General features: G+C 41.0%; 1 protein-coding gene across 1 annotated transcript in view; it reads right to left on the reverse strand.

Moving 5' to 3' along the window:
- DGKK (diacylglycerol kinase kappa) overlaps positions 1 to 24,484 on the reverse strand; it is a 150,630-nt gene extending 126,146 nt beyond the window's left edge. The window contains 2 exon segments of the mRNA XM_061179058.1: positions 20,908 to 20,940; positions 23,819 to 24,484. Of these exon segments, the coding sequence (XP_061035041.1) occupies positions 20,908 to 20,940; positions 23,819 to 24,484 (699 nt within the window).
- Positions 24,485 to 24,853: the final 369 nt, after the last annotated feature.

Below are 24,853 nucleotides of genomic sequence, written 5' to 3' on the forward strand. Positions count from 1 at the left end.
AGGTGATCTAAAAATAACTTAAGTACTGGATAAACCGCCTCTACCTCGGTCCACTCCCAGATATACATGGTGGAAAGTTTATTCGGAACCCTTAAGCAAAAACATCAGCAAAGATCCTTTGACCCTTGGTTAAATGCAAAATAAATAGATCTCCAGCCACCTGGACAACTCAAATGCAAGAGCTATTTGTGTGGTATTTCCAAACATTGAAAGAGAAATTAGGCATCTGGCAGGGGCTGTGTCCTTTTTTGTTGTTGTTCTTTTTAACCTTTTACCAAACCTCCTTTCTCTCCTCCTCTTTTTCCATCCCATCCTCAGTACCTCCATTTTGTAGGCTCTAGTCCCAATATCTTTCCCTAGACCACAAATGGCTGATCTGATATTGGGCTATTTGATCTTCTGGGAACTCCTCAAAGAGTTCTGATTTGAACTGGTCCTTTTTGTAATCAGCTTGGTCTGCTTAGGGACATCTGGAGGTGGGAAGTTCTTTTTAAACAAATTGCTCTACTAATTCTCCTGAGAATGCCCCTCACAGGACTTGACTTAAAAATATAATGCTGGACTCCTACACAAAAACACTAACTCACACTGGTAGGAAGAGAAGCACACATACATCAGCAGGGGCAAATCCATATGAATGTGCATAAGTATACAGCAAGCCACAAACGGACTCAATAATGCATAGAGGGGGTGCAGTAGGGGGTGGTGAGATTCAAAATAGATTCTCCTGTACTTCTTAGGGTCTGTAAAGTCTGCATAGCTATCAGGGGCTCATAATGAGCACTGGATGACCATGCTCCCTTAATAGCGGTGAGTCAGAAGATCAGGCGCCTACTATGAGTCACTGTGGAAGGTGCCCCAACAGTAAACCAAGCTGCATTCCATAAAAGTTAACTAAGGGCTCCATCCTGCCCCCTGACCTGCAACTCCTCCTGCAGGATTCGCTACAAATAATGATCTTCACTGCCCCAGAGGAACTGCAGGGACATGTGAAGTTGGGAGAGATGGGGAGGTGCCTCTGTATCCACCCTGACAAAATAATTGTCAGGATATTAGAATGAACTGAGTGCTATCTTTACCTATAATGATTTGTTGGGCTCTTTTTCTTAGAGCAGGGGCAGGTTAAGGCGGAGGTCATTGTCATCAGCCCATAGCATCAGCAGCCTGCCCACACTAGTTTTGTTTCTCACAAAGAATATCAACTTCCTTCTTTGTTGAGGTCACCACTACACTGCTGCTGCTAGGCAGGAAGTCCAAGCTCTGGAGTGTGAGTAACATGCTAAACCACATGGTGACACTAAAACCCAGGAACCATGTGCGCCTTAGGATGGCAGCCCAGGGAGTGGTCAGAAGGGGGAAATAGCAGAATCTGAGATATTACCCACTTGGAGCCTCCTCTCCTCCCTTACTCCTCCCACATTACCCCTCCTCAAGCGGAAACTGGGAAAGGCCTGCCTGAAGGTGATTACATACCCAAATGCCCCACCAACAGCCATCCCACAAAGGAAATGTCTGCTGTGGTGGAAGCCTTGATTAAAACAGCTAAGACAAAGTTCAACACCAATAGGACTAGAAGACACTGAGGAAAGAGAAGGCCAACTACTACTTTAATTGTTTGCTTTTCCTCCCTCCACCCCAGACTTAGAAAGAAGCTACATGCCAGAGAACAGATAACCTATGCTGCCACTGAGCAAAGAATGCAATGGGTCATGCATATACCCCAGTTACCAGACTCCCTAGAAAGAAAAACCAATAATAAAGCACTCTGGTCATAAGAGCTAGGCTGGCTCACAACCACCCCAGTGCTACTGTTTACACTGTTGGTATGATGCCCACCCTTGCTCAGACACACTTAGAGTGTAGAGTGATTAAACAGCTCCTAGAGTGAGTTGAAGCATTCATGCCTGACTTCTCCAGCTACACTACTTTAACTTCTTCCACAAAACTCCCCCTGGCAACCAAGAGTCAGTTCCTAGGATTGACTTCAGCCTAGAAAGGATGACTAGGTTTGTGTGGTGTTTTTTTCTTTTCTTTTTCTCTTCCTCTCCACTTCCCCCAAATCATAGAAAATGTGTATATCAGCCTTCTGAAATGTGGACTTGAAAAACAAGGCACACATAGTTGTCCTTCATGCTGGAAGGTGGCACAGGTGAGAGTAATGACTAGTCATGTATACACATGGCTGTAAATATTTAGTGTGGGGGCAATCTCTTCCATGTTCTACACATGAACCCTATCCTTGAGGCTGGCCTTATCCACTACTCATGCCAGGTGTTTTTCATAACTTTGCTACTAAGATTTATATTTGTAGTAGAAAATATCAATATGTAAAAAGATATGCTACTTCTGAGAATTCCTGACTAGAATGGCCTGTACATACACTCTCATTTGCTAGAAGTCCAAGGTCTAGTCATGCTATGTTTCAGTGTGTCTTGGAAGCTTCTCTTTATCCTGTAGGCTTCTGATTACCTCACCTCATCACATACCGGTTGTTGAATTTCCAGCTTCCATTTATAATCCGCAGAGTGCCAACTCCGAGGAGTTGAGATGTGATGGGAACTCAGATGTTGCTGCCCTGACTTTTTGATACTGCCCTCCTTGTTCCACTGGTGGGTTTTAAGTGGTAGCTTTCCACTGAGTGTCATCTGTGGACAGAACTTGATTCTGTTGCAGGATGACACATAAGCTGGATTTGTTCATGCTTCCCAGAAGTGCAGTGCTGCATCTGTACTGTTATTTATAATCATTTGCCTGTCTTCTGAGGTGTGTGCTTAGCAAATACGACCACTTAACCACAGCAGTATCTAAATGACTATCTTTGGAATTCTAATGTTATTTTTAAACTACAGAGTCCAAGAATTTCTCAGAAGACAGGAGATGTGCTCAGACATGAGCCTCCTCCATAAAATCTCAAGGCTACTTGGCACCTTGGATTAAATACCTAAATCTGTCTTCATTTCACCTAGAGATGGAGAGTTGGTTATACATGATATTGTTCACTATGAGGAGCCTTAGGATCTGAGAGACCTTGTCAATGCAGCCAAACTTGATATCAGAGCTCAGGTCTCTTAATAGCAAATATTGTAGTAATATCAGTGCATAAACATCCTTGTTCCCTCCACTTCTTCTCGTAGATATAAATCCATGCGTCAGAGTTTGTGTCTGCCATGTTTGCTATGCTGCAACCTCAAATTACAAAGCAGTACTAGGAAAATCCTATCTGCTTGAAAAATCTCCCTAGGAGAGTCTCCAAATGAAAAGTCTCTTTCAGGACTTAGGTTTCTGCAGCAACTTCTTCAAAAGTTGGAATAAAGTTAACACTAGACTTTCTAAATTCTCATTCCTTTATCATGAAAGTTCATCATCATCTTTGATGTTTGAAGGAAGATCGCTCAAGTGTTACCGACATTCTTGCTGGAGGCCAGCCCAAATTAAATTGGTGCCAATTCTATGTACCCTGGAGATTATCTATCTATCTATCTATCCATCCATCCATTCTATCTAATCTATCTTCTACCTCTATCTATCGATTTATCATCTATCTATCTGTCTATCTATCTATCAATCATCTATCTCTATATCTATGTATCTATGTATCTATCTGTATCTATCATCTAGATCTATGTATCTATCTATTATCTATATGTCACCTATCTATCATCTCTCTCTCTCTCTCTATCATTTCTATGTATCTATGTATCATCTATCATCTATTTATCTATTTATGTATCTATCAATCATCTATATCTATCTATGTATCTATCTGTCTCTATATCTATATCTATCTATCCTATCTAATCTATCTTCTATCTATACCTATCATCTATATCTATCTATCTATCTATCTATCTATCTATCTATCTATCTATCTATCTATCTATTATCTCTCACCCTCTCTCTCTTTCTCTCTGTCTCTGCAGGTCTGCAGAGATAGGGTGCTGCAGCTGAATGATTTTTGCCCTGCAGCTCTTCAGGGGTTCCTTTTTCCTCTCTTTCACTCATACATAAAATTGCTTTCAAATTAAAATTGCTGCTTTTCTGGGAAAAAAAAAATCTTGAGAGGTATCAGTGACTCAAATGTCAGGAAGGATTGAAACAATTAACTAGAAACTTAGAATTCTATAATTAATTAATATGAATGAAATACCTGTCCATTACCAATAAATTATAGAAAGAAGAGAGAACTTATTATGAAAGAAGTCAGAGATGCGATTACTAAGTGCTCAAAAATACTTGTTGAATTGAATTGCAAGTCTCTCTCTTGACATGCCCCTTTAACCAGAAGAAAACAGCAGTAAGTAAAGGGGGTCCATGACTGTGATATTAAGACGCAGTGTTAAAAAGCAATGATAGCCACTCTTGTTGTTCCCATGTTTTCCTTATTTTGCGTGGAACATTCACCCCTTTTGAACAGGAAGGGGAGCAGAGACAGTGAACAAGTATAGTACTTGCTTGAAATGAAACCAGTGTCTTTCATATCATAGCAGCTACCATTTTTTTTAAAAGAACTAACCAGGTACCAGGCACTGAACTAAACACTTTCTATGCCATGGATCCTTAGAGCAACCACACAAAGTGGGAATTATTAATCTCATATGATAATTGAGGAAAATGAGACTCAGAGAGGTGAGTGAAGGTCTTTGCCCAAGATCACAGAGCTAGGAAATGACAGAGCTGGAATTTCAACCCAAATGTGTCTGACTCTGAAACTCACTATGTTACACTGCAATTCCCACGGTTAGGCTCACATATTGCCTCTGCAGGTAGGAGCAGATCTTAGTAACTCCATTTTATAGACAGGGACATTAAGGCATAGGACAGAGAAGTATTATTACAAAAAGTCTAAAACATTTTCCCTTCCACACAATCCAGCCTTCAAAGGGGAGAAATGAAATAGAGAATTAACCTCCTCCACTAGGCTTCTACCTTAGAAAAATCTCTACCTAGGGGTATTAGTTGTAGTGACATATGACCCTGCAGGAGATGGCATGCAAGATGAGCCAACTTGCTGTGGCAACACCACATTGTGGCAGATATGAAAGGGGAACACAGACCTCAGCTGTGCCTATTAAAAACAGTAGTAGGTAGGCAGAAATCTGTGCTTTAACCCTGTCTCCATATACTCGTTTTTAATGAACTAATTCCACCGTGTATTGATGTCACAGTCATTTTGAAGCTGTGCAAAGTGCTTTACAGAATTTTTAAGGCTTTAAAATACCTTTGAGCTTAGAATTTTAAAGCGCTTCCCAGTTATTATATGGTGGGAATTATGCTTATTTACCAATGGATAAATAAGTGAGAGGTTAAAGGATTTACCTCAAATCACAAAGGCACAGCTAGGAATAGAATCAGCCTCTTAAATCTCAATTCTGGGCCCAAACCTCTAGACTGGTGTGTTTTTAATCTCTTAAGAATTATAGAACCTTCTGAGAATTCTGATCTTAGGAAGTCCCAAACTATTTACACAATGAATCATCATCATAAGCATCCAAAAGAGTTTTTTAATGAAACAACCATTACAACCACCATCTTAAGCCTGTGGATTTGGTTAGCTTTAAGGAAGGTAATTATTCCTGAGATAAAGGCAGATGGCCCCCATTATCCTACTTTGTTTAGAGGAACCTAGATCATTTCTGGGCTCAAGAGGACTGCTTTGAAAACCTGGTACTAACTAGCCTGACATGGATTAGGGATTGGTTTTGGAGTCAGGAGCCTTGGGCTTGAATCTTGACTCTGATTATCCTTTAGCCTCATTTTTCTCATCTGCACAATAGGGATGAAACCAATACCACATACAGAGTTGTGGTGAGAATTCAAGGACATAGGACATGGGAAATATGGAAGCATTTTAGAAGGCTGTAGAGTATGATACAAATATCAAGTAGTAGTCTAGAAAGACCACTACATTTTAAGGCTATAACGTAACTGATTGAGAAGTGTCTCTGAAGGCTCAGTTTGAAATGTACTGAGAAACAAATTAGGAACAGTGCTCCTTACATGCATGACAAGGCATTCCAAAGGTATGTCAAAGAGGTATATACAGGCAGCAAAACCGAGACTGAGAGATGTCCTTGAACACCAAAGATTGAATATAGATACTACTTAGTGTCAAAACTAGCCTTGTATGAGATGCATGTGGGAATCAGTTCCTTTCTCAGACTAGGGCACCTCTATCAGTCAGGACCTTATGCTCCCACGTCAGAGAAGATGGTGCATAGAAGTGGGCAGGCCAGGAATGAAACAAAAACATCCCAGACCCTTGGAAAGAATCCAGACAGAGTTTGAGCAAAGTGTGAGTTGCAAAGCAGAAAGAACATTAGAAATTATTAATGTCCTATGTTATCTTCCCTGACCATTTCCCCTCCTCCTTACCCATCCACCTCCATTCACTTGTCCTACCCCCACCTTCTCCTAGCTCTTCATTTCTGTCTGCATCCCCAAGCTTCACATCCTCTTGTCTCCAAAAAATACCCAGTGTATTCTCACCTTGGTTCCTTTGCTCACACTGTTTTGTTTGCCTAGAATTCCCTTCTTATCACTCTTCCCAGCATCTTTTCTCAAATAAGAAAACTTTTAGAACATCCTTTTACTCATCTCCAAACCCAAGTCTAACCCATCCTGCTAGGCTCCAATCAGTTCTTATCTCCTTTGAACTCAGAGTTTCTCTCATGGCCATTGTCATTTTCTACTTGGGGTTGTAGTTATTTGTATACTTGGTCTTATTTTCTTTACTTAGCTATAATTTCGTTCAGTTAATTTACAGTTATTGGCACAGTGCCTGACACAGAGTAGGTGTTCAAGAAATGATTTTAAGTGAATGAACGAATGATCATCATTGCTTTCAATAAGCAGGCCACCATCATCTCTCACCTGGATTTTTGCAACAGCCTAGGTAATCTCCCTGCCTCCTATCTTATCCCCCTCCAATCTATCTTTCTCACTATCACAATATATATCAGATAAAATTACTTTTATTATGTTACTCTCCTACTCAAGAACATTAAATAATACCCTGCTGTACAGAATAAAGTCCAAATCCTTCTGCCTTTCTCTCAAAACTCTTTGATATCAGTTGAATAGAGTCCTTGCTGCATCCAAGTCTTTGTGTATGTTGCTCTCAGATCTAGGTTCGATTGATCTCACCTCCAACAGGAAGCCTTCCTTAACTACTCCATCCCTTATTGTTCCCCTCCTTTATAATCATACAGCATTACTCTCTGACCTACACTTGCTGTAACCTAATCGTATATTTTCTTGTATTGTTATGTACCTGTCTCTGGTGTACATGTTTTGTTTTCCAAGTGAGATTGCATACTTCACATCTACTCTTGTTCTTTCCACACCAACTAGCAAAGGGCTGGGGGCCTACCAAGCTTTCAGTTCACACTTTCAAACATTTGTCAATTTATTCCCTGATTATTCCATCTGGCTTGCCCTTTGTTTCCTCCACTGTCTGCCGCTATTTTAAGGGGCTTATTATTCAGTTCATACCTAAAAGACAAAGTTTACCTGGTAAGAATAGTTTTCTTTAAGAAAGTCCCCACCTCCCCTCAACATTTTCAGAGCTAATCTAACAATACCCTAAGTATATCTTAGCTTGCTGTCTCTGGAGATATCTTAATATCTATATCTATATCTATCTATCTATCTATGACTGTTTTGTTATTTATTATAAATTCAACAGTTATTAAGTGCCTACTATATATGAAGAGCTTTAAAATAGAATCTTTGTTATAGAGAATATATTCTTCTTTAACACAAGAGAAATGTTCTCATGCTCCTCCTATTAATAACTAGATAACTGTTAACCTTACTGGTTTCCAAAAACACACTATATTCCTAGGCTTACAAATAAAGACTTGGGTAATAAGAGAAAAGCTACTTGCATTCTATCCGAGGACAACACATGAACAATATCCCCTCTCCTTTCAAGACCATTCATAGGATTTTTCTCAACAAAGAGAAAACAGCCAAAGGAGAGGATAGAAAAGTTATTGAAAAAAATTACTCAGGATTGACACTTTCAAAGAAAATGTTCCTGTAAAAAAACTACACATTCTCTTCTTTCTCCCTTCTTGCTCAATACTTCAACTTCGAAATCAATAACTTTTTCTCTGCCTATTTCCCCAAACATTATTTGTCCATGTTCATCTCTCTTCCATTATCTGATTCTATTGATTTTGTTCATTGCTTTCAATTAGTGTGTATGTGGTGGGGGGGAGCAACAAACTTTTTCCACCCTGCTTACTTTTCATGGTAAAACATACATACTTTGGTCCTTTAACCTTTAAGTTCTCATCCTTCTCTAATCACTGTCTTGAGGATAACCAACACTTCAAACTCAAAATTTCCAAAACTGTACTCATGATCTTCCTCTGGAAACTACCTAAGCCTGCTCTTGCTCCTGTCTTTTTTATAATTTTAACAACTCCAGGCTAGAAAGTTTAGAGTCACCTTCCATTCTTCTCTTTCCCCACCATCCACTCTTAATCAATTACAAACCAAATCCCAACAGCATCTCTTCTATCCACTTTTTCCCATACTGATTGCATTAGGTCCTCAATATATCTTGCCTAGATTGATGCCCCTTTCTCTAGAGTCTTCCTGGCTAACCCATCCTATATATTGACAGTTTTCTTAACTCTAAACCTAGTCATGTTACTCTCAATCAAAAACCTTCCATGATTCTCCACTGCTTATGGAATAAAACATGTGTTCCTTCACCTGGCATTCAAGGCCCTCTGCAATTTACCTCCCAACTAAGTTTTCTAGCCTTTCTTCCTGATGCACTAAATGTTCCAAATGTCTTTGTGGGATTCTCAGAGCATCGCCCTTTCTACTTCTTCCATGTCTATGCTTAAGATAGTCCCTCTGCCTCCTGTCTCTTTTCCCATGTTTACTTACCAAAGTCCTACTTAAACTTCAGACACAGTTCAGATCTCACCTCCCTCAAATAACCTTCCAAGACTGAGTGGGTTCCTATATCTACTTAGCACAGTTCTTTGTCACTAGTACGCCCTAAAAGTGTCTGTTGAATTGAACTCACATGAGAGCATGTAAACTTTAGGGAACTCATTGCCTTGTGGGAGTGAAACAGGCTGAAAATAGGTTAAATAGGAGAGCTGGGCAAGAGATTGGTGCCACAGTGAGCAGCTAGAGCTTCCTCCTTCATATGCTTCAATGTCCAACTAAATCTCTATTTATCTCTGTGTGTGTGTGTGTGTGTGTGTGCGCGCATGTGCACTTGCACCTACCTACCAGGCTGTTCAGCTATTGGAGTATGTATACTTGGGTACGTTCCTGGGAGCGAATGTACCACTGTGTACCTGTGGATGCATGTCTGCCCATGACTGTGCCCCTATAAATTCCTGGTTCAAATCCTTGTCACAGTTTTCTGTTTTAAAATGATGGTCACACCTAGCAGAGTGGCACAGTGGAAGCATGCTGGGCCCATAAAATGATGCCCAAGGTAAATGTGATATGAAATAAAATAGGATATTTTGGAAATCAGTTCTGAGCATATGGTTTATAGGCTTCTAGGGAGTTACAAAGGGAGCCATTGTATTTAAATGTAAGGAATTAGTATCAGGATCAGCCCATAAGGCACATCAGGAAAAGGCACCATTTGCTAAAGATATTTTAGTTCCATTTGTCAGAAAATTGTCATAATACAGTTGACTCTTGAACAACATGGGTTTGACTGTGCGGGTCCACTTACACGTGGAATTTTTTCAATAGTAAATACTACAGTACTACACAATTTGTGGTTGGTTGAATCCACAGATGTGGAACCTTGGATATGGAGGAAGTGCATATAAGGAGGAAGCCCGGATATGGAGGGCCAACTATAAATTATATGAGGATTTTCGACTGCGTGGAAGGTTGGTGCCCTTAACCTCAGAGTTGTTCAGGGGTCAACTGATTTTGTTAGCATGAGGCACTTGACTGCCATCTGCAGGAAAACTGTTAGAATAAATATCTATCTATATCTATATCTATATCTATATCTATCTATATGATGTCTACTTTGTGAAAGGTGTTCCCCTTAGTCATGGCAGCCTCACATAGTGTACAACCTGCACAACTTTATGTGGTGATCCTGCCCAGTAGCTATTCTAGAAAGGGTAGAAGTTTTCTACCTCCTTTAATGGAAAAGTTCCTTTTGATTGGAAACAAGATGGCCATTAGGGTTTCCTGCTGTCTAAGTAGAGACTCTGTATTCACTTTCTTGATCAGACCATTTTCAAGCTCAGGGTGCTCAGGCATTGGTGAAACAAATTAAGGCTTTTCCTGTAACTAGTAGAAAGCTATTTTGGATAAAACTTGGACTGCCAAGGGGACATCAAAGCTTAGTTGTTGCTTTTTATTCCTCACAAGAAAGGGAGAACCTCAGAATAGTCATATTGACACCTAGCTCCAAATTCAAGTGTCAGATACAGGAGAAATTTAACACTAAGGCAATGAGTCAGGAGCTTTTCAATTACGGTTAAAAGAATACCATAAATAGATTAAATTCTAATTAACAGTTAAGATTAGTGAAAAGACTACCAAGTGGTACCTAGTTATGTGTTTAACCCTGCTCTCTATATACTATAATTAAGTGTAATATTCTTTAGTGTTGCTATACTTGAGTGTTTTAATAAATTTGCATTTTGTTTTTTTAAAAGAACTGACTAGATAACTCATCATTCTCATTTTTGTCAAGATTAACTATGCATACAACCAAAGACTAGTAATTCAAGTCCACATGATCAATACACGGCTGCTACTAATGTGTAGGGTCCCTCTGTTTGAGTTAGAAAAAACTACAGCCCTCTGGGAGGATATGAGGCAGCCCTGCCTACTGGTAATGCACCTGACTTGTTAAGTCCATTTTTTGAGGGATGAATATATTAAAACTTACCTACGTATCTAAAGATAGAAAGTGATGATAGCAAATATCATGGCATATATACAAACGATACTAAAATAAGCTAGCATTTGCATATTTCCTATTTTTGAAATATATGTTTAAAATCTAATTTCTCATTCAGCCTTTATGGCATTTTCATAAAGTAGTTCAGACACCATGTATTGAGTGGCAGGCAGTATGTTAGGCCCTAAGAGCTTTATCCTTATAGCCCTAATGGGATATTCAAGTTGATAATCTCAGTTTATGAGAAGCAAATGAGAAGCAGAAGTTTGTACAGGGTGGTACGGGAGCCCAGAAGAAGGGCACCCAGCCCAGATGGGATACCAGTGAAGACTTGCTGGAGGAGACTGCTGAGCTGAGCTGAGTCAGCTGCACATTATTGGCTTAATGTAAGAGACACAAAAGCTAAGCCACGGAAAGATTAAGCAATTTACCCCACATTACACAGCTGTGTAAAGTGGAATCAGGACTAGAATCAATGTGAAGTAACTCCCAATCCAAGAAAGAGTCCAAACTATTGAATGTCTGGCTACAAGGTACCATTTGGACTTATTTCAGAAATAAATTTTATTTGAAATAGAATTTTATTTGAGAAGGTTCCATACTCATATGCCTCACAGTTGCATACATGCATTAGAATATTAGAAAAATTCAGGCACACCAAAACAACCCAAACCTATGTTAATTAGGACAGCTAATTAACACCTATACCACAATCCTGGCAACCTTTAGTTCTTCATTCTGTGGTTGCTGCAGCTTGCTACAGGAAGATGTATTCCATAAAAATGAGGCATTAGCTCAGACTTCCTCAGATACCAACTTTAAGAGGCCTGAGTCATTCAAATCATTCCCCAAAGTTTTTCTACCACCAAAGGCAGCAAACAAAAGTACTGCTAATTAAATGTGTAATTAGGGTTTATTACAACTAGCATATATTAAAGTCTCATTCACCGCTGCTTTGAATTGGTTTTGTTCTGTTTTTATTTGTGCTTAATTGTCCTATTTTATATGTGTTTAATTTTGTAGGATACTTTATATCCTTTTTGGATGCCGGCAGAGTGCAAATTCTAAGTAAATAATAACAATAGATTAAATTTATGTAGAATTGGCTCTTTTATGTGCTGCATGTACATTTTATAGTACACTGGGGCCCCTTACAAAATCAGTGTGTATGGTACATTTATGCCCATTTTATAGGTGTTGGAAAAATTTTGCTGTTTTAAATTATTACAGAAGCTTACAGTTATATATTAGCTTTTACTACATATTTTTAGTTATATCTACAATTTACTTGGTGTGGTGTCCTTGGTCAGGAACACAATCCCCAATAATAAAAATGTTCCTACAAGCAAAGACAGTGTACATTATGACAACCCACTTTATAAGATAGTTGTAATACATTCCTAGGGTGGGTGAGGAGAGAGGAACTCTCTAAAATGACATGTTTCCAGGACAGTATTATCTACTTTCTGGAGTATTTTAGGCCAAATGTTAAACTCTGACTTGTTTCTTTTTACTATACAGTGTATTCTACCTCACCAGCATCCTTGCTAAGAAGCCAGTAATAAACAGGGAGTACAAACTCACTTTCCTATTAGCTTAAAATAAAGAGCTGGGAAGGCATGTCAGTTACAAACCCAAACTAGCATAGAGGAGAACTAATGAAATACTTCTTGTAGGCTTTCATTTGATTTCATTGAGAAAAACATAAAAAGATTCTACTGCTAAAAAGGTTTTTAAAACACTGGACTAGCTGATCTCCAAAGGTCCCTTTCAGGACAGTCTGGAATTTGGTATACAAGGAAATTGAAAGTTTTGTAGTGTTTAATTATATGCCCCATCAGCCAACCCTCTGCTTCAGTCATTAGTTTACTAATCAACAGCCCTCCAATGGTTATACCTCATCAATCAGATGATATACACAATTTTGCAGGTTGCCTTCAAAGTTTCAATAGGACTTTCCCCAATCTACTTTATTTTCCACAAGATTTCAATCTGTACTCTACAACTTTATCAAAGTCGCCTTTTTTCTAAGTCCATATACCTCACTCTCCTGTCTGTAGGCCCTGACCTAACCTGCCCAAATCAAGCATAGCTGCACCTCTATCTGATACTTTTCACTGTCACTGCTTAATTTAATTTAATTCCACTTTTCTCTAGGTTTGAGGAAGATACATTGTTCCCACTTACCTCAGACAACTTCATTCTTTCCCCTAAATTTCTTATGTCAACGTGAATTTGCTATCGGGTAATCCCTCATATCTGAATCTAGTCCATCCCCGAAAACGTTGGATAGTGAATTTCAGATAGTGGGCAACTTTATTCCATTCTTCTCAATTGAAAAAGTAATAATGCCTTCCCATTGCATCTTCCAAACCCCCAACCAGTTTCCTCAAATACCAGTAAAACACTCTAAAGTACTTATGTAACAGTCCTCCAAATATGTATCATATTGTAAAGCATTTAAAACACCAATGCTTAATTATTAACATTTAATGAACTAATTAGCAGATATGTGTAGTTCACAATGATGCTTATACTATACTGGATACAAACCAAAAAAAAAAAAGCAGGCTTTCAAGCTGCCTGGGAATGTCTATCTTTGTTTTGCACCATTAGAAGGAAAGACTTTTTCTTCTTTTTAAAAAACTTTTAAAAGTTTAGTTCTGATGAGGGATGATGGAAAGACAAAATAAGGCTTTTCCAAGAACTTCTAGACAGAGGACTCACTAGTGAGAAGCAATATAATAGGAAAACCATGAAGAGAGCCACTGAGGGGGTGCTTTGATTCCATGTGAAACCACAGTGAAGCCAAAAACAAACAAAAATGCCCTGAAGGTCTTGTCACCAAGTTGAGTACATTAAAGCAAAGGAGACCACAGCAAACGCCAAAATTATCATTTTAATTAGTCTTAACAGTCAAGCCGATTAAAGTGAGGGAGAAAGTGACAACAATATCCAAATTATGGGTAAGAGAAAAGTTATGTTCTACTCAAGCCTGGCAGGAGGGAAATTGTCACAGTAAGCATTAATTGAGGTTAGTGAGAAGGGCACCAACTTGTTAATTTTCTGAAATCAGTAATCTTGTTTTGTAGCCTCATTTACTTTCCTCTCTGCTGTTTATGCTTAGCTGTTTTAGTAAAGCTACATCACATTTTCCTTTTATACTGCAAGGGAGATGTACAGTGATGTAAATAAACCATGAAATAATATGTTAAAGGTAGATAATAGATGCAAATGACACTTATTAAGGGAAAATTAACAATCAAGGTAATTCTAAAATGGGATGCAGAGACTACTGTTAGAGTTGGGGTTTGGAGGATGGCGTTGTCATGCTGGAGCCACTTCAGGAGAATGGGGACTCAATTGACAAAGCCTGGGCTTAATGAAAATTTTCCTGGTTTCAAGTATCTGTACTCACAGCCAAGGAGATTAACAAATTTTACTCAGCAGGTACCTTTCATTTCCTGCCTCAAGCTGCAAAATCCCAGAAGGGATATTAGCTGCAGGAGAAAGCAAATGAATGAATATTCAGGATTCTGGATGTTCTTACTTGAGCCCTGCAAGCAGTGCTTCCAGCCCTCTCCTACTCCTGTAGGCAGGGGCCAGGCTCAGTCCCCATGCCCATCACCTCTCCTTTCAGAAGAACTCACAAAGCTCTGGGTGGGAGCATCATGCCTATCTCTCAGAATCCCACAGTATCACATGCCTCGCCCTGTGCTGCTGGGAGGGAAACAAGGCAACGGGAATCCCTGCTCTCAGGGGCCAATATCTCTTTTATAGGCTCTTTAAAAGCAAAAGGCTTAAACAGCAAATGCCTGTAATGTTTTGGAAGATGAAAATCTCTAAGTGCTGCAGACAAGGCTGAAGATTCTGATCTTAAAAGTGCATTAACACTCGCCTTTTAAATTACTGATTCAACCCTGGTTGGATTGTATACAGTTTATTAACTCTCTCAATTTTCTACCACATTTGGTTAATGAAAGCTGGATGAACTGAATAGTCTATCTCCTAATAATTGTTGTTAATGTCCTCACACATACGTATTTCCCTTCTGGGTAAGAGGCACCCAGAAGAGCATGATGCTGTGACTTTGTGTTAAAGAGACAAAACCATCAGTACATCTTTGCATATGGCTAAAAGTGACCCAATAGAGTCTCAGAAATTTAGATTTTCCTTTGGGGAATTTAACAGTAGGAAGAAGGTGGATTTTGTTCCAGGTCTCCTTCTCCAAACACAAGTCACAAAAGCTAGCTGGACAAATGAAATCTAGATGACCAAGAAAGTGCTGTTAGTAAAAGTGAGCTCAGTCAGCTATTTATATATGCGACATTTGTTTGTGTAGATACAACAATTGTGTCTACATAAAATGTATACTCTCATTGCTTTACACTGCAAATACATCCCTGAACAGTTATGTTTCAAGCACATGTTTATCAAGCAGATCATACAGGTAGATACACTTTAAGCTAAAATTAATTAGTGTTTCCTATATATAATGTAGAACAATGTACGTAATCTAATAATTAAGTGGGAGAGGTGACTGGGACAGGGGGAAGCCTGAGACATAATTGCACATTCCCTAAAGTCTTACTATTGTAGACTATAAGCATATAGTCAGAGAAAATAAATGGAAAAAATATATCAAAATATTAACAGTAATTATCCTTTGAATGGTGGGTGCTACATAATTTTTATTTACTTTTTGGAAGCTTTCATGATTTTCCACATTCTCTGAAATTAGCATATATTCCATTATTTTATTACATTACGTTTTTGTTTAAGAAGAGGTATGCTGAGAGAATTGACTGAGTGAATACCTTGGTAAAGCACATCTGGTAAAACAAATAATCACTCCCTGTACATCTGTTTTGGTAATTGGGTCCCTCATTTACCATTGCTGCTTAAAGGAAATCTCATCTATGTGATTTTGCCCACCGTGGATTCCTCAGTGCTAAGCATGTAGGACATAGAGCAGGTACTCAATTTAATTTTTAAAATATTTTAACCATTTTTAAAATTGAAGTATAGTTAGTTTACAATGTTGTGTTGGTTTCAGGTGTACAGCAAAGTGATTCAGTTATATATTATATATATATATACACATATCTATTCTTTTCAGATTATTTTTCATTATAGCTTATTACAAGATATTGAATATTGTTCCCTGTGCTATACAGTAGGTCCTTCAATTTAATTTTTAAATAAGTAAATGAATTTAAAAATTTGGAAAACATTGAGTCTTATTCTCTGCTTATAAATCTGACTTGCAAATTGTATGTATTTGTGAGTCAAGCCCTTTATCACTCTATGAGAACAGACATTTAAGTGAGCACATGATTAAACCACTGTCAGAACCCCATTATTGAATTGGCTAAGCTCCTTCTGTGCTAGGTAGGGGTGTGTGTCTAATTTGAAAATTAATAGTAAGCGTGTCATTGCTTTAAAGTTTATCATCAACTCTTGAGTTTCTACAGTATTAGAGCAGAATGATGATGCAGCTAATTCCCAAATCATTTCTGTTGGGTTTGGAAGAGAGGTATATGATTTATCCTCAGAAGCTTTGCCTTCTTAATTCTGTTTTCCATGGACAGGGTTTTCCTTTCCTGAGTGTACAGCCTGAATGACAGATTGGAAAGGTAACCAGAAATGGGCTGGGGGCAGAGGGAAGCCAGCCTGGGATTAAACATTGACTACCCTTCAGCCTCACGTGCTGAATTTAAGGTTCACTGGTACTGTTCTCGAATGATATTACCTTTTCTTTGTATAATACTTTCTAGTCTTTAGAGTGGGGTGGGTGGAGAGGGTACTTTTTCTTAAAAGACAGGCCTTTTTTTTTCTCTTTTTGGCTCTTTTTTAAAAAAAATTTTTTAGGGGAATAAAGTTCAATGGTGTTGGTGAGATTATGGCCAACTTGCCTTAGGAGGGTTTCTCTCCTTTTCCTGTTAAATTTCTCTTTTTCTTTTTTTCCTTTTGGGTGTGGAGAGGAATAAGGTCTATTGATTTTAGTGAAGTTGAAGGTATCTCTTATGATGGAAGGATTTTTCTTTAAAAAACATCTCTGGGGAAAAGGTTCATTGTTTTTGGTAGGGTTGAGGGAGCACCTGTCTTCAGGTTTGGAGGATTTTCATTTTTTAAAAACTAGGTTTTGTGGAGAGGAGCTATAAGGGCCACTGGCTTTAATGAGGTTGGGGAGCCCTTCTTAGGAGGATTTTTCTTTCCTTTTCTTTAAAATAAATTATTTGGAAGAAATAAGATTGGGGACATCTCTCTTTGAAAGGATTTCTTTTCCTTTCCTTTTATTAAAAAAATAAATATTTGAAGGCTGGAAGACAGATAAGTCACCCGGGTTTGGGTGAGATTGGGTGCATCTCCCTTTGAAGAAGCTTTAGGAGATTTTGTGTTTTTTTCTCCTTTTTATGGGGGGTGGAATGCATTGATTATCAGGAATAACATTCATTATTTTCAATAACATTCATTATTTTCATTGGTTCATCTTCCCTGAGAATTTCTTCTTTTTAAAAATTATCCCTTAATTAATTTTCTTCTTCCTCCTCTTCCATCCCGCCCTCCCTTTCTACCCCCTTTTTTTCCTCCCTTCCTTTCTCTCCATTTCCTCCTCCTCTTCTCTCACCTCCCTCTTTCTTTCTCTATCTCTCTTTTTTTTCTTGGAGAAAAAATGTTCAGGGACTTGGTGAGTTTGGGGGCTTCTTCATTCCCTAAAAAGGAGGTTTCTCTTTTAAAATATCATATTCATTTTCTTCCTTCTTTCCCCTCTAATTCTAAATGTATTTACTTGTTTTGAGAAAAGGGAGCTTTGTGGAGACTGGGGACATCTTTCCTTAAGAGGGCTTTCCTGGTTTTGTTTCTGTTTCTCTCCTACCTTTCCCTTCCAAGTTAAAATTTTCCTATATTAAAAATAAAGCTTTTGGGTTTGGATGAATTCAGGTCACCTCTCATTAGAGGGGTTTCCTTTTATTTTTTTCTTCTTTTCTGCATTCGTCTTCATTGTGTTTGAACAGAAAAGTTCATGTGTCTTTGCGAGGTTGGAGCACTTCTTTTTAAGAGGATTTTGTTTTCGTTTCATTGGTATTATCCCCTCCACCAATATACACATCTTTCCATCATTAATTTTCTTTTAAATCTTAAAGAAATTGTAAAATATTTCAATAAAGAAAGTGAAATAATATTTATGTGGTTTGGTGAGGATGGGGCATCTCCCCTTGGGGGGATTTATTTCTTTTGTTCCTTTTTTTTTCCTTTTATGGGAATTAAAAATTCAGGAGATTTGGTAAGATCAGGGACCCTATCCTTTAATATGTCATTCTTTTTGTTAAGTTAAAATGTTTGTGTGTATCTGGGTGGAGGGATTAGTAAGTTTCATCGATTTTGATGATTTTGAAAGTATCTGCTCTTGAAGAGATTTCCTTTTTTGTTCGTTTTTCTCAAAAGAAAAAAAATTGGGGGTGAATAAAAGTTATTTTTCTTGGTGAGGTTGGAGGCCCTTAAGAGGATCCCCTCTTTTAAAATTTCTTTTTTTCCTTATTTATTCATTTGTTTTGTTTGCTTATTTGTGGGAAGGTAGTAGGTTCATTATCATATAGTTGGATGAACGATCTTTATTTTTTTAATTGAGATATAATTTGCATAACATAAACTTCACCATTTTACAGCGTACAAGTCAGTGGCTTTTAGTGTATTCACAAGTCGTGCAAACATCACCACTGTCTAATTTCAGAACATTTTTATCATCCCCCAAAGAAACCCTGTACCCTTTAGCTATCACCCACACTTCCCCTCCCCCCTTTCTTCACCTCCTGGCAACCACTAATCTACTTTCTGTCTCTAAGGATTTGCCTATTTTGGACATTTCGTATAATTGGAAGAAATAACTGTAGGGAGCTTTGGTGAGATTGGTGAACATTTGGAAGACTTATTTTTGCCCCCATAATTTTTGTGAGAGATTGGGCATGGGCCATGAGGTGCAAATAAAGTTTATAAATTTCAAGAAAATTTTAGGGTTAAAAATACTGTTTACCTTGAGATGATTTCTCATCCTTTTCATTAAAAATTTTTCTCTTGGGGATATGTTTCATGGGCTTTGGAAAGGGCAAGAAGCTCCTCCCTTTAGAATTTCTTTTTTTTTTTCTTAAAATAATTTTCAGGGGAGGTATAAGTTTCATTATCTGGGGTCACTGTCCCTTTCTTTTTTTAAAAATTTGTAAATTTGTTTTTCTATTTTGAGAATAAGGTTTATTTGCTTTGGTGAGGGTGGGGGCATCTCCCTTTAGGAATGGCTGCTTTCTTTTTTAAATGCTTTAAGTTTTTATTTTTCCACTGAGAGAATTACAGTCGGCGGGCTTTGGAAAGGTTGGGAACTGTATCCCTAGCAGAATTTCTATTTATTTTCTTTCCAGAAAAAAAAAGGCCTTCTTTGGGAGTAATAAGTTCAGGGTCTTGTGCCTCTTCTTCTTCCTTCTCAGGCTCCTGTTCTATGATGGCCCCCTCTGGGAGTATCAGACAGGGAACAGCAATCACTGCTTTGGAAAAAAATCAAGGCTGATGGAATGTCAGCTTAAAGATTGTTCTTAGACAAATGAGGATCCTATGTGGCACAGAAAGCCATATGTTGGATATTTTTTAAAATCCATAATAGATAAATTAATAGTTATATCCTATTAGGTGTCAAGTTCTATTTTTGCTCTCTCCCACCCTGCTGCCTTCTTCAGGGGAATAAAAGAGTTACTAATGCAGAGGAAAGCATTCTGCAAACTGTAAAGTGCCATACTAGCAGTAGGGATTATATAATCCTTATTATAATGCCCCTGAATGCTTTCCTGGCCTCTATGGATTTTTCCCCTTTTCTTTGAAGCACTTTGGGTAACTGATGGCTCAGCCTTGCCTTTTGGGCTGCAGATCTGCAGAAGCCCCAGTTGGAGATTTTAGTAAACATAAAAGAACTGTATTCTCAGAAAAGAAAGACCACTGGCCAAATATCTCATTATCGTTTCTAAAACATCCTGCAGCAAATGCTCAGGAGCTCTCAGAATATACCAAATAAATCAGATGGTATCATCAAAACCTGGCAAGGAGGGGAGAAAGAACCTATGAGGAAAGAAAGTAATTTCATCCTGACCTTCAACAGGTTAAACATTAGAACTACAATCCTGAAGTTGTTTACAGTCACTGCAGATATTCTGTTCACTTAGGAAAAAAATTTATTACCCCTGAAACCAACAACATCATCATTAGTCTGCTGCCGCCGGGACTGCAGGGGATAAGGACACTTTCCAAATCATTTTTTTTAATTGTTAGTAATTTGCTTCTTAATTATGGTTCTAACATCCATTCTGAAAATGGAGAGACTGACTGCATTTCCTAAGGGCTATATATTCCAGGCTATTTAAATAAGCATTTACTTCTCACTCTGAAACGAGTGAGAATGCGTTTTTTAATTCATTCACAGCAGCAGTCTCTACGTCATTGTTGAAAATGGAATTGATAGGTTTCAAGCTTCAGCAAGTGTATTGAGCAAAAATAGGGAGGGCTGAATTGTATTAGGCACTGGGAAGGAGAGACAGTATCTACCTTTGAGAAGCTCAGATGTAGGTAAGATATGAAGCATTCAGGCAAGAATTACCAGATGTCATATATGCAAATGCTTGCTACTTTGCAAGAAAAGGTGTGCAAAAAATACCAGGAAACTGTTCTGTTATGGTTTCAGATGTAATAGCAATTGCTGTGTAGTCATTAGGAGTGAGGGATACACAGACCCCTCTCTAACCCAGAAATAAAAGCCATATAAGTGTATTTCATTAATCACCTGAATGGTGTGATTATAATTTCATAGCTGGTCAAAATCCAATGAATAAAAATATAAACTGTCTTTCTTCAACCACAGCTGAGTGAAGGGAAGCAAATATGGTCTACATGTAAGCCCCCCACCCCCAAAGAGAGTTATAGCATTGTTAAAGAACCAATTCACACGTCTTTACTTACACTTGTTGCCACCAGGTGGGAGACCGCGGCTCATTTCCTGGAAACTAAACCATTTCAGAAAGGAAGGAAATAGACAGGTTTGGTTCACAGACTGTTATCCAAGTAGGTATTCAGAAAGAAAACATGAGCCCCCTTTTCTCAGTCCCTATCCTCATGCTTGTCATAGATTTGCAACCAGCAGGTTCTGAAACCCCCAAAGAGAGCAGACCACACACTGGAAGATGTTGGGTTTTTTACTGCAGTACTGGTCGGCAAAGTTATCTGGGAGAAATCTGTAGTCACATTCAAACCCTTTGTTTTGCTCATTTTATCCTTTGACTTATCAGGCTAGTTTCATGCTACTGGTACTGACTGTGTCTTACCACGTAGGATTTCGTTGTACGATGAGAGCTATATTTAGTTTTGAGCTCTAAGATTCTGTGTGTGTGTGTACACACACACACACACACACACATATGTCATTCCCCAAGCTTGCCTCAAGGAGGCAGTGTCTGAGAATAATGCAACCCTAGCTAAGATGGCAACCAGTTTGCCTTGAATGTTAAGATGCAAGTCAGCTGGCTATGGGTGCTATTTGCCTGAGGAGAATGCAGCAGAGAATGGTCCTATCACTGAAGATCAGATGTTCTCATCTGCATCAGAGAGCAATTGCATAGCAACACCTAAAGTGTTGGAGAAGGGTTCGCTCCCAGGAATTTTAGCATTTACCCAGATCTTTGCATCCTTCAAAACCCTCTAGGGTTCGTTTATATGGCCCTTTTGAAGCCCATTCTGCAAGATAAGTGACTGAACAAAAGACCAGCTCTACTTGGCAAAATGAAACTGGGGGGAGGTGGTCCTGGTCCCCTGCCAGGGCTGCCAAGTGCCCGTGGGTCAGTTGGCCAGCACGCCTGAATGGATACTATGTAGAGGAAGCTAACCTGCTTCACCTTACCTTGATCCTCCTTATCTGTCTGGCAATAGAAATTTTCTTGTCAAGCTGGTGGGAGATGCTTTCCCACTGTCACAGGGCTCATCCCTGGAGCTCCGGACCTCCAGTCAGTCTTCCAGAGGCCAAAGAGGCCATACATTTGCTGACTATCCTGGTAATTAAGCCCTCAGGTGTCAGTTTCTCAGTCACGTTCACGGAATGTCACTTAAGAAGGCCACAAGTCAGGTGGTCCTTATTGGTCTCCCTCTCACCAGCTTTATGCAAACTCTTCCAAAAAGACAAGAGCAAGCACCTGGTTAGGGTGACCTCCCAGGTCTAGCTGCCCCGCCCTTTCCCTTCTTGAGATCACTGGAGGGAAGGGCTGCTCTGCTGCAGGAAGGGTGTGTGTGTGTGTGTGTGTGTGTGTGTGTGTGTGTGTGTGTGTGTGTGTGTGTGTGTAGATCCACCCTCTGGTGAGAGCGGGGTTGTTGGATTAAAATATATATATATATATTAGTCTCCTACAGTTCTATTTTATTTCTTTTGAAACCTCTGCACTTTTTTTTCCCTGTGAAACTTTTCCCTTTAGCGTTCCTCTTTCTCAGTCGTTTATCATTTCAGTTATTTTGCAAATTCAAGCCTCCCTAGTCATAACTCAGGAAGCAACCAGCCCTTCCATTTCCATTTCGAGATGCCAACCTCTGCCCCCTTCCCCTACATTCTACAAGTGTACAGTCCAGAGCAGAAGAATTCCGAGCCGTGTCCCTATGCCCTGCTAAGCAGCAGGATGGACGGGCATCGTTGGGGTGATGTGTTTTGTTTTGTTTTTCTCTGGGGGGAAGCTAAATGAAGGTGTATGTATGCATTATTATGATTTTCACAATCTTGTGGAACAAAGTTTAGGAAAAACGAAGAGTAGGGGGAGCACAGAGAAAGCAAGAAAGACTCCTTCTGAAGAGCAGACTGGGTTTCGGGGTTTCAGGGTCCAAGGCAAGGACCGAAAACCTTCTTCCTCCCCCCTCCCCCGTCGGCGGGTGCCCGAGGATTCTCCACTGGTCTTCTTCCGGCTAAGTGCAACGTTTAAGAAGGCGTCTCTGAAGACTGGAAGAGATGAGGGTTCCCATTCATATGCTCTCAAATACCAACTCATTTTCGTGTATCTAAACTGGGACTCCTGTACCATTCCAACTGGCACCAGTGCGGGATGCCAGTTGACCGTTTGTGACGCGGCCCATCACTGTATCACCGTGTTTGCACCTACCTGCCAGGAAATCCTGCAGACAGACGGAATGGTGGCTTCGACACACGCATGCTCTCCCCCTCCTCCCCTGCGAACCCTGCCCTTCCCCTGCAGTGCGCGTGGGCGCCGCCCAACCCCTCATCCCCACGCGGAGTACCGGCGCCCAGCAGCCAACAGAGGCTCCGGGCCCCTCCCTGGAGCGTTGCCAGTTGCGCCCCAGCTGAGGAACCCCCTCCCCAGTGGCAGGGAGGGGGCCAAGCAGACGGCTGCTGTTCCGCAGCTTGGGCCTCTGCGGCAGTGACCGTGGCTAAGAGGTGTATCCCCCCGCCCCCCCCACCCCCCGCCAATCCCGTCCCTGTGTACCTTGGGCCAGCCCCTAACACCTCTCTAGGTCTCTTGCGCTCCCTGGGCCGTCTTCCTCTTCTTTTTCAAGATATAGGCGCTCACCGCACTGTCACTTCTCCTCATGAGGAAAACTGCTCCGACTCCCAGCCGGTGCTATCACCCCCGTTTCTAGCCCCAAACAGCCCACTCTCACTTCCACATGTTGCTTCCCGCCTCCCAACCGCTTCCCACTCCCCTGGGCTCCCCCATCCCCGCATCATCTTTCCCAGCATCTTTGCTAGTCAGTGGCAACCAAATGGGATGCTAAGGGTGCCCAGAGTCCCGCAAGCTGGAGAGCCATCCGGCCTCGCCTGGCTTCTTTCCCTCCCGCCCCAGGGAGTCTTTTTCTTACCTTTATATTGGACAACGGTACTGGCACTAGCGTTCGCGGCGATGGCGAGGTCCTTAGACCCTTCTCTGGAGTGACCACCGGACACTGCAATAGATGTGGTGCTGGGCTCGGCTCCGGACGGGACACTTGAGCCGGCTCAGGGCAGGACTCTGTGGCTGGTACTGTGGCTGGTTCTGGGGCCGGCTCGGGGGCCGGTTCTACGGCTGGTACTGGGATCGGCTCAGGGGCCGGCTCTGGGGCTGGTTCTGGGGCCGGCTCTGGGGCCGGTTCTGGGGCTGGTTCTGGGGCCGGCTCTGGGGCCGGTTCTGGGGCTGGTTCTGGGGCCGGCTCGGGGGCTGGTTCCGTGGCTGGTTCTGAGATCGGTTCTGTGTCTAGTTCTGTGGCTGGTTCTGGGGTGGGCTCTGGGACCGGTTCTATATCTGGTTCTGGGATCGGTTCTATGTCTAGTTCTGAGGCTGGTTCTGGGGTCGCCTCCGGACCGGGTTCTGGAGCAGGCTCTGGACAGAACTGCGGTGCCGGTTCCGGCGAAGGCTCGTGGAGCAGCTGAGGAGCTCGCGCCGGCGGCGACGGCGGCGGCGGCGGCGGCTTCGGCGGTGGCCACGGCGGCGGCGGCTCCGGAGACTCCGCGGGCTGCTCGCCAACCTGAGGCGGGGCAGTGCCCTGGGCCGCGGCAGCTCCGTGGTCCATGGCCGCACACCGCCTCAGGTCCGGGCAGCGGGCGACCCTGAATTCGGAGGGCTAAAGTACCCTCGGGCGCCCCGCCCACCCCAGTTTGACAACCCCTTCCAGGGTGCCAAACTTTCCCCCGCCCCGCTCCATGGCTGGCTCCGCTCTGAGGTCTAACCCGGGGGCGCTCGGCGTCTCCCAGGGCTGGAACACGCCCCTCGGTGAGCGCACACCTCTTCGTAAGCAGCCACGGGCCCGATGGGCGGGAAGCAGAGGGGCTTGCGAACGCGGACTGGACAGAGCGCTTGATGACCTCCTAGCGACGCGCGGGGGTTGGGGGGGACAAAAAGGGGAGGGGGAGTGGGGAGGCGTTGGGGGGGGTGTTTGGAT

This window comes from Eubalaena glacialis, chromosome X (assembly GCF_028564815.1).
Source record: "Eubalaena glacialis isolate mEubGla1 chromosome X, mEubGla1.1.hap2.+ XY, whole genome shotgun sequence".
Taxonomy (NCBI): Eukaryota; Metazoa; Chordata; class Mammalia; order Artiodactyla; family Balaenidae; genus Eubalaena; species Eubalaena glacialis.